Source organism: Diabrotica virgifera, chromosome 9 (genome assembly GCF_917563875.1).
Source record: "Diabrotica virgifera virgifera chromosome 9, PGI_DIABVI_V3a".
NCBI classification, from domain to species: Eukaryota; Metazoa; Arthropoda; class Insecta; order Coleoptera; family Chrysomelidae; genus Diabrotica; species Diabrotica virgifera.
In genome coordinates, this window is record NC_065451.1 from 64,951,996 (window position 1) to 64,963,360 (window position 11,365).

The following is an 11,365-nucleotide window of genomic DNA, read 5'->3' on the forward strand; positions in this document are numbered from 1 at the left end:
AATTGGTTCTATAAATTTGTATTGTTATAAACAAAGCTTAATTTTATGTCGTGATGATTTTGTGTAAGTTTAAATTACTTTTATCATATTTCTGCAATGCATTTTCTATAAGATGTTCAAACAATAATTGGTTTGTATACAAAAACTAATTAATAATTGAGCGAACGGTAGGTAGTGAAAGATAAAAAAATATATACTTATTTAAATAGTTTATAAAACCTTGAAGTAAAAATTAAAAGTTTATCTATTCAACACTTACTTACATTATTATTTTCTCTTACGAACTGTTTTTCAAAGATTTGCACTTATTGCAACAATAAGTGAAGTGTTCATAATAAGGCCACGTTTTTCTTAAAAAATTGAAGCAGTAGTTTGGTGTTGAACATATGTTGATAATCCCTACACCTGATTATGTAAGAAAATATTCCGGGTAAGCTCAGTATTGAGAGAAAGTTGTCTTGGTATTACACTTCGTCACTTTCTTCCTCTGAATCACTGTTCTCCACATTGATAATAATTTTATTTATAACAGGAATGTTTTTAAGATATTCTTTTTCGATATTTTTACGTGCTCTATTGCTTTCTTCCAGTTATCCTCAGAGATATTTTTAAATTCAGAATCTATTAGTTTCACGACAGTGTTATAACATTTTGTACTTATATTTTTTTGTCTCACATTATATTTCAGTTGAGACCATAACAACTCTATTGGATTTAAAACGCAGTAATATGGTGGTCGTCTTAAAGTTGTATGTCCATTTTTACTTGCTGCATTATCAATAATATATTCCTTTACAAATAATTTTGTATTAAGTACCTCTACTAATTGGTCTTTAGTGTACCAATCTTCAAAATACAAATCTTGTGATAATAAAAAATCTTGCAATTCATCCTTTCTAGAGTATTTATTCGGAATTTTTTTAAGTTGCCTACAATGATATGATGCATTATCTAAAACAATAACACTGTTGTCTGCTAAATTTGGTAATAAGTTATTTTTAAACCACGATTCGAAAAGTTCACCCGTAATATCTTGATGATAGTCCAAACAACTGTCTTTAATGTCTTTTGAACTTAATAGTAAGCTATCGGTTACCCAACCATCTTCCCCTCCACAATGCAAAATGCATATTCGTTTGCCCCTGGAAGGTAGTACATTAACTTTGCACTTTACATTGTCATTACTCCAACCTTTGCCAATTGTTTCGTTAGTGTCAAACCACGTTTCATCTAAGTAATAAATTTTTCTTCCGCTATTTCTGTACTCGGTTATCTTTTCCAAATATTCATTACGCCATTTTATTAAACCGGCACTTTCCATTATAGTATGTCGTTTATTGATTGTTTTATACTTAAAACCATTTGATAGTAAAAATTTTCTTAAAGTTGATTTACAGCAATTAATAATATTTTTAGATTTTAATTCAGCTAAAATTTGGTTAAGTGTGGGTATAATATTACCTGTAAACATATTATAAATGGTTTCTGAAATGGGACCTAAAAGATGTTGCTCAATAGATCGATGTAGTCCAAAGTCGCTCCTTTTTTGTCTATTTGTAATGTCCTCCTTTATAATTCGATATACAGTAGCACATGAAACTTTTGTTAAAGCCGCAGTTTTTAAAACACTCTCGTGCCGTTCCAGTTCTTCACATAATCCATTAAACACGTCTTTGGATAAATGTTTTCTTTCTGGCTTTTTAATACTTCCTCTACTTGGTCCAGCAGCATTTTCAGGATTATTTGGTGGTAGAATTTCCTCATTTTCTTCAACAATTTCTACTTCATTATTCTCAACAATTTCTAATGCACTATTCTCCCATGGACGCCACATTTTTATTTACTTAATTTTTTTCTGATAGCGAAATCGTCACTAATAAATGCGTGCTCTCTTTACAGAGTTTAAACTAAAAATTATAAATACACATAACAATACCGAAAGCCACATCAGTCTCTTTGGCCGTTCAGAATTTCGTGGAAATTTAAAAACCTTTGTCAGCACAGCGCAGGGCTGTGACAAGAACCCGACAATCGAGTAAGAGGAGTCATAAACTCATAAACTTTTATTGATATAATAATAGGTATAAAAAGGAGCTTACATCGGCAACTTTTAGCAGCAGCGTAAATAAAAACATTATTGTGATTAAAGATAAAAACATTATTTTGATTAAATAGACCTAACAGTTATACTTATTTAAATATAATATATTATTTATAATTGTACCTAATGAAATTATATTTTACAGTACTTATTTTTGCGTTTTTCTGAATACTATCCTGTAACAAGGCAAAATATTAAAGAGGAACTATTAAAACAGATGTCATTTGATCTAAGCACATGGATATTTTGTTCGGTATACCCTTAGAGGATGGAAAATTTTACACCACCCTCTGGTATACCACTTGTACACCAATTCGTCTATCTCTTTAAATTTCTCAATTATCGGTAACCGAGCTATATTTGGAATTGTATCTGATGATGGCGGTGATTTACTGGCGTCATATTTGATGTTGATGTCATCGATGTCTGGTTTTATATATTTTTTGTTACTTTAAACTACAATGTTGATACTTTGCTTGTACGAGACCAACTCGTAAACTACAAGTTTAAATTTATTAAATCTCGCTATATATATATATATATATATATATATATATATATATATATATATATATATATATATATATATATATATATATATATATATATATATAATAATTTACGGTCAGGAAATAACTAAACTATATATATATATATATATATATATATATATATATATATATAGTCAAATATGTAAAACACCGGATTGGTAGGGATATCCTGATCGATAGCAAGGGAATGAATGCGCATATTCGGGTATCTATAGTTGACTACTTTATTATTAAATAGACCACGATAGTTGTGACATTACAACGTTAAAAAAAGTTTTCAAAAAAACACGTTTCTAAGTACACGACAAAATGTACACAAATACAAAAAAGTTAAATTTTATCAGACTAGTAACTATTTAGCATAAGTAATTTTGTGTATACTTAGACATAAAACGTGTTTGAAAAATTTTTAACATGTTGATATCACATCTATCGAGGGTCTTCCCCACTCCTCCCAAATAAAACACATTAATAATTTTTATTTTTTATTTAACTCTTCATGTCTTTTTCCTTAATTCATTCTAAATTGTTTTTGAAATTTTTATATTTTAGATACCGGAATCGTCAAAATGATATTTCGCTATAATAGGCACGTACATTGAATGCTACTTTTCGTCGTCCCAATTTTCGTCTTCTATCTGGTCGATTTTTACTGCTGACTGCTGTTGTTGTAACTCTTGATGTCGTTTTACCTCGTTCATTCGAAACTGTTTTTTGAAATTTTTATTTTTCGATACCGGAATTGTCAAGATGGTATCGCGCTGTAAATTAGGCACGTACGTTGGATGGTACTCTTCATCGTCCCAATTTTCGTCTTCTATCTGGTCGATTTTTACTGCTGACTGCTGTCGTTGTAACTCTTGATGTCGTTTTACCTCGTTCATTCGAAACTGTTTTTTGAAATTTTTATTTTTCGATACCGGAATTGTCAAGATGATATCGCGCTGTAAATTAGGCACGTACGTTGGATGGTACTCTTCATCGTACCAATTTTCGTCTTCTATCGGGTTGATTTTTACTTCTGGAAAATTATTCTGCAACAAAAACACGAGTAAAAATCTTTATTTAAAATCAACTAGAATTTTTGTGTGTTGTGGCATTAGCGGTAGTATTAACTTTAAAATCTATAGAGTGAGGTGTAGCTTATATGTAAAAATAACGTCAAAAACTTACCTTTTGTTTTATATTAGCCATTTTTTAGATTAAAACTGTTACTACTGTTCAAATAACTGTCAACTTGTTGTATGGTCGTCGAGAATATAATTAATTTATGTATTAAAATACACTGTGGTGATATTGCAAATACATCTCTGTTACATACACCCAAAGATACTACCATAGTATTATGGTAGTGGTGGTGATAGAGAAGAAAAAGAGTGGGGGGTTATTGAGACAATAAAGTTTACAAAACAATAAAGTTTACTAATGAGGAAAATAACTTTAATTGTAGACTGGGAACAATACTTTTCAAAAAAAAAAAAATTTAAAAAATTTTCCTGATATTTGTTGTTTCCCATACTTTGACCTCTGCCCATAGGTTTGTTCCAACTAGCGGTCAAACCAGTCAGAAACTATCAGCGAATAGTCGACCAGCGCGAGTAGAGCTGCTATCGATAAGGCACTTTTATGTTTGCATACTTTATGTTTTCGACAATAGGATACGCTTTTCGAACAATGGAAACATTGAGCGCACACCACACATGAGCGATTCGTTTTAGTTTCTTCTATACATCGACTATCGTTTTCACCCATTATTATATACGATTGAGACCATGGTAACCTGCGCGTACAATAATGCTGTACCGTATGATAATCTTCTAATCGCATCGACCATTGTGTGCAATTCTTAGAGCATTCGGAACATATCATATTCGTATCATACCGTTTCAAATAAATGTATAATTTTCTTGACCAAATCGCTTTACTTGATATCGAACATATCGTGTGCGTGTCATTAAATCGTTTCATTATCGTCGGTACGAAACCGTAATAAACGCAATTATTTCCTGCAATACTACATTCGGTGTATTGATAAGCTAATATTTGACCGCCAGTAACACGAGCTCGTAAAGTGGTCCTGTTAATTAACGGACGCATACCTTGTTCGACATACAATTTATACACCCATCGTGTATGTAATAGAGGTTTAATTTGCAACGGTGCATATTGTATAGGAAAAGGTGTATATTGTATAGGAAAAGGTGCGTCGCTAATGAGTACATAATCGTCAAATTCAATTTTATACAATTGATTTTCGCCGATAAAAGTTTCGTTACCTATGGTATATATCGAACCTATCTGTATACATTGTCGATCATTTTTATCGTAGTCTTGTTTTTTTAGTTGTTTATTTTACGTCTTTTTTTATTACTACCATTCATAATATATTATTTGTTGTTATGACACGAATAAACTGTTAATGATGTGTTTATATATAATTTAATTTGCATAATATTAACATAGTAGTAATATGATTCTATAATAGATACCGTGGGTCATGGGTGTTTGTTTATATTATTATATCTTTCTCGCTCGCTCGTTCTCTTAATAAACAAAAATATTAAAAAAAATCACCTTTTATCGCTATATCACCCAACGGCGGACCATATCTTAAAAAATTTGGATGATTTTTACAATAATTCTTGATAAATGTATGTAATATTTGACTTTCTGTTAATTCCTCTATTATATTTCTCGCCGATATCTGCAATAGTTTACTATCATACAATCTAGTCGTATTTTCCAATATTTGATTTATTGTGCACGTCGATAGAGGTTTTCCACGTTTATTCATAAAGATGCTAAAATTTTTTACTAAACATCGGATACGTACATGATCCGAATGTGATTCACATACGCATATATTCATAATAACTACTATTAGACTAAAAGAATTAAAACAAGTCAATTTATACAAATTTTATTGTTTTATAATATATACATACATTTATTATATTATACAAGATAAAATCAATTATTATAATTATTTTTAGCGATCGGGTTCAGGTCTAACACGTATAGCAGGACCATAATTTTCGCCTCGACAAACAACTAACGTAAATATATTCCAATTTTGTTGACAAAGTGGACATACAGGTTCAATATTTTTTTATACAGCGAAGACAAAAATGGTGACCACATGGTTGTAAATTACCCATTTTATATCCTAATTTATAATATGTACAAATTACACATTTAGATCGTCTGAAATATAACTTATTATAAATGTAAGATAAAGCATTTTTTTACGATTTACATATAAAGGTTGTTGTATTGAAAGTGATTGTTGATCTTTTGTATCGCTATCGTCGGTGTCAGTACTACTTCGTGAAGTAAATGCATAATCATCGTCGGTTTCTGAATCGAGATCCGAGTTAATAATATCATCATCGGTATAAACGAAATTTTCATTATTCATTGGATCTCTTGGTTCTGTTACATGTTGTTCGTGATATAATACTCGATCTCTTGGTTCTTCTACATTGTGGCCTTCGTCTTGTACATCCATGTTAATATTTCTATTTTCTATCGGTGTAGTTATTCGTCTTCTAAGTCGGAATCGTAATATTTTTGATTTTTTAGAGCTAGAGTAATTTTCCGACGTCGATGGTTCTGCCAACGGTGGTGATGGTTCTATCGCTGGCGACGACGGTGACGATTGATGATATTGAGTGATTGTGGACGATCGTCGTTGAACGGTATCGTAACCATCATCATCTGTATCAGAACTATCGTCGTTGTCGTAGGATAACATAGATCATCGTATTCTTTCAAACTCATCATTTATTCGTACATTTTCATCTTCTTCTGTTATATTATCTAAATTGTCATCAGATCGAGTATACAAATTTACAACGTCGTTATTCGAATTAGTAGGTATGTCTTGGTTTATATCGGAAGTATACAAATTAGAAGTATAATCTACAATCGATTTTAACAATTTAAAATCTTTGGCCATTATTATTTGCATATTTTTTCTGCAGTCTATCGCGTTCTAATGCAAAGTATGCCGACATAATTTCGTTTCTTACCAACACACACTTTACCCTGTGGAATTCATCAATTCTTTGTTGAATATGAGATACTATTTTGGTATTTGCTGTTGTACACGTTGTATCACCGATAATAAGATCGACGTTGTAGATCTCTGTAAATAAATCTTCCCAATTTTCACTAGTTGATAGACAACATTTATAATATTTCGCATTAGGAGTTTGAATACAATCAGTTTTTACCATATCTATCGTACAAAATGGGTTTACCCTGTTCTTCTTCTTCTTAAGGTGCCTATCCGTTCCGGATGTTGGCGACCAGCATGGCTATCCTAACTTTGCTTGCTGCTATTCTGAATAGTCCGGTTGTCGATGTATTAAACCACTTTCTCAGGTTTTGAAGCCAAGATATTCTTCTTCTCCCTGGTCCTCTCTTTCCAAATACCTTGCCTTGAAGAATGAGTTGCAACAAGCCATATCTCTGTTCATTCCTCATAACATGGCCAAGATATTCTAGTTTGCGCTCTTTGATTATGTTAATAATCTCGCATTCCTTGCCTATTCTACGTAGAACCTCAATATTAGTCACACGATCCACCCACGAAATTCTCAAAATGCGCCTGTAACACCACATCTCAAATGCCTCGAGTTTTCTCAAAGAAGCCTCGGAAAGTGTCCAGGCCTCTACTCCGTATAATAACGTAGAAAATACATAGCATCTGATGATAGAGATTTTGGTAGCAAGAGGTAAATCGTGGCTTCTGAAAAGAGACTTCATCATTATGAACGCTGATCTCGCTTTTCCTATGCGTTGTTTTATTTCACTTGAGTGGTCCCACTGGCTGTTTATGTTGGTACCAAGGTATGCGTAGCTGTCGACCCTGTCAATTAGTTGTTGGTTAACCAAAAGCTGTGTATTTAATATTTCGCGCTTACTGACTACCATATACTTTGTTTTTTTCGTATTGAGATCAAGTCCGTATTCTCTACTTATATCTGATATGCGCGACATTATTCTTTGCAAACCATCTAGACTGTCTGCAAAAACTACAGCGTCGTCGGCATATCTAATGTTGTTCAGACGCACTCCGTTGACTAATACGCCTTCCTGTAGTTCTCCCAGCGCTTGCTCGAAGATACATTCAGAGTATATATTAAACAGCACCGGGGACAGGATGCATCCTTGCCTCACTCCTCTATCTATGGAGACTGCCTCTGTTAATTGGTCTTCCACTTTAATATTGGCAGTTTGGTTGTAATACAAATTATATATGATTCTCAAGTCTCTATCATCTACTCCCGCTTCTTTCAAGATGTTTATGAGTTTATCATGTTTTACTCTATCAAACGCCTTTTTGTAGTCGATAAAACAAATTTTACCCTGTAGGTGTTCATAAAGGTGGTATAGTCGTCGTCATCGTCTCTGTTGTGTCGTGTACCTTCATAATTATAATACGTCATGTTTTTGGTAATTTTTTCCATTGTATGTTGAATATTTTCAATAATGGCCATAGTCTGATGATTTGGTAATTCATCAATGTTCGATATCGGCATCGCTGGAAAAGATACAGGTAGCGTCGACTTGTATAACTCTTGAAATTCCAACCGTAACCTATTTGTAGTTGGCGGTTGTTGTAGTTCTGTGAGAAACGTTACAAAAGCTTGATTCAAATAAGGTACGTTTCTACCTGCCATGTTGTCGTCAGTATTAGGCCACAAACAACGTCGAATATGATCAGGTATTTGGAATTGTATCTGATGATGGCGGTGATTTACTGGCGTCGTATTTGATGTTGATGTCATCGATGTCTGGTTTTATATATTTTTTGTTACTTTAAACTACAATGTTGATACTTTGCTTGTACGAGACCAACTCGTAAACTACAAGTTTAAATTTATTAAATCTCGCTATATATATATATATATATATATATATATATATATATATATATATATATATATATATATATATATATATATATTTACTCCCAGCGTATGAAGTGAGCCACATATCAAAAGAAACTGCGGTTGAAGTGAGCTCCTGTACAAAGTGAGGTCCAGTATACGGACCTCACTTAGTCAATCAATGTAAGACTTTTTCGTAGACATGTACTGATAGCAAACACTGTTTTTTTACAAAAAAAAGTGGGACCTCACTTTGTATGGTCCACATCAATTTTTAGTTCAGAGATTTTCCGCATAGAGGCGCTGACTTTGGCGTATATTTTCTAACCATGTATATTCTATGCCCTGTTAAATAACTTACGATACACATAGTGAGGACCATACAACTGGCAACATCTGTTCAACCAATCTTTAAAACAGTGGATCGTCGCATAAATTCAAACAGTACAAAAATGTTTAATACTTTAATCCTTTTTGAGAGCGTAGGCGCAAAATTTCGGTTGAGTTCTTTTTAAACGCATTTATTTTTTTCGAATCCTGAGATAACTAATAGGTATTTTTAAAAAATTTAAACTCAAAATAGAAGACTACATTATTCCCGAGGGCAGATAGTCCCTTATAATAAAAAAAAAAGTTTCTTTTGAATGATATATTTAAAATTAAAAATCAGACTATGTTTTTTCACCCCTGTGACTTATTAAAATAAATATTATAGAAGTTCTCAAGGACTTTCGACCATGGATAATACAGTAATATTTCTTTCTGTGTTTAAATTTTTCAAAAATACTTAAGGTTTTCTCAGTATTCGAAAAAAATGAACGCATTTAAAAATAATTCGAGCGAAATTTTTGAGCATATGCTCTCAGAAAGGCTTAAAATAATATAAATTTTTGTAATCAGTATTTCAATAGTTATTTATGATATAAGTGTTAAAAGTACACGTTTAAGGCACACATGTGAAAGTTTGCAGAATGAGCGACAGCGAGTTCTGCAATTCACATGAGTGCCTTAAAAATGTACTTTTTAATACGCATATCATACAATATTTTTTCTACAAACGTAATTACAGGACAATATCTACAAAAACTACTAAAATTTTTTATTTCATTAGTAGTTCCAAAATGACACAAAATCTAGGCATCTGATAAAAAAGTTTATTTGAAGAAAGTGTATTTTTTTGTTCTTCTTAATCGCGGTACAGACTCGTTTTTTTAATATTGTGTTTATTTACAGAGTAATTTCCAAATATTAATATATTTTTCAAATTGGGCTCTGTACCGCCATTCTTTATTATATTACAAATACGTGTGCCAAATATCTCGAAAAAATATTCAAAATTACAGCCTCAATCTTGGAACGCGTTTTGGCTACCTGTTGATCGCTACTGTATCACCTTAAAAATAAATTCGATAAACCAATTCATCATTATTTATTGCCATCAAAAAATTTCAGTAGGTAGTATTTTTTAACACGTTTGTATAATACCTTTCATTTCCTAAGAATTATGTATTATTTAAAAATTACATAATGGAGATTCCTCATCGTATTTCGGTATTCACATTTCATACAAGAGTCTCAAAGTACTCAAGTATAAACAATTTTTAGATGATTTTGGGAATATCGATTTCAAGCAGATCACTTACCTTTTTATGTAAATATTCATGTGTTTCATAAAAGCTGATATGACACTTTCGTCCAGTTCTTTATTAGTCAATAAAAGTTGAATTATGGTTGTTTGGGTTAATAATTACTTCGCATATTATTTATAATACATATAGTTTAGTTTACATTGAGTTTAGTTCTAGCAGCCGTAGAGGTAACATCGTTTAATAGTGGCTTGTGAATTTAACCAATATAAGTTAAAAGTTAAACAGTTTTTATTGTAAACACAACTGTAAGTAGAAAAACTTAATTTTTAAAAAAGAAATACAATTTACATTTCAACGTTCTACTCAATCGAAACCAGAATATTGCCTTAGAACAGTTGAATAGTTTTTACTATAAACACACCTGTAAGGAGAAAAACCCAATTTTTAAACAAGAAATACAATCTACATTTCAGCGATCTACTTAATTGAAACTTGAGTATTGCCTTAGACAAAAACTTAAGTAATTAGTGGTACCTTTAATAGTACGGTTAATATTACTATAATGGATTTAAATTGTCAGGCATGCCATAAAATTATAACACCGACAGATGGTAGCAAACTGGAATGTTCTGGATGCAAAACAACATGGCACGGTGTTTGTGCTCAACCTCAACCCTTAAATTTTTCACCTGCAACCTTGTTGACATGGAAGTGTCAAAATTGTACAACAGAAGCAGATGCTAGCACAATGCACTTCAACGCAATTATGTCTCGGCTTGCTAATTTAAGTAACGCTATCGCAACATGTAACACTCGAATGTCTGACTTACATAATTTAGTAAATTCTCAGTCGACAAAAATTGACGCTTGCATCTCGGAAATAGCGGTTCTAAGAAGAGAAAACGAACAGCTAAAAATTAAAATCCAGAAAATAGAATCCTCTCCTCCCGAAAATATCCTTATAGAGCTGGCTGATAGAAAACAAAGGGAAAAAAATGTTTTGCTCATGGGTGTTCCAGAAAATACAGAATCCGATGAAGTTAATGCACAACAAATATTAAATCAGGTAGCTCCTAACTTACAAATAGCTTCGCATCGCCGGCTTGGCTTTCCTCGCCAAGATATGAAACCAAGGCCGCTGAAAGTTACTATGATGTCCAGTGAAGATGCCCTTTTTGTTCTTAAAAATAAATCTAAACTGAATCAAAACTCAAACATATACATAAA

The 11,365-nt window shown here is 32.0% G+C and overlaps 1 protein-coding gene across 1 annotated transcript in view; it reads right to left on the reverse strand.

Moving 5' to 3' along the window:
* The window catches only part of LOC126890969 (uncharacterized), a 1,932-nt gene extending 98 nt beyond the window's left edge, over positions 1-1,834 (reverse strand). The window contains exon 1 of the mRNA XM_050660149.1: positions 677-1,834. Within this exon, the coding sequence (XP_050516106.1) occupies positions 677-1,834 (1,158 nt within the window). The remainder of the gene's footprint in view (positions 1-676) is intronic.
* Positions 1,835-11,365: the final 9,531 nt, after the last annotated feature.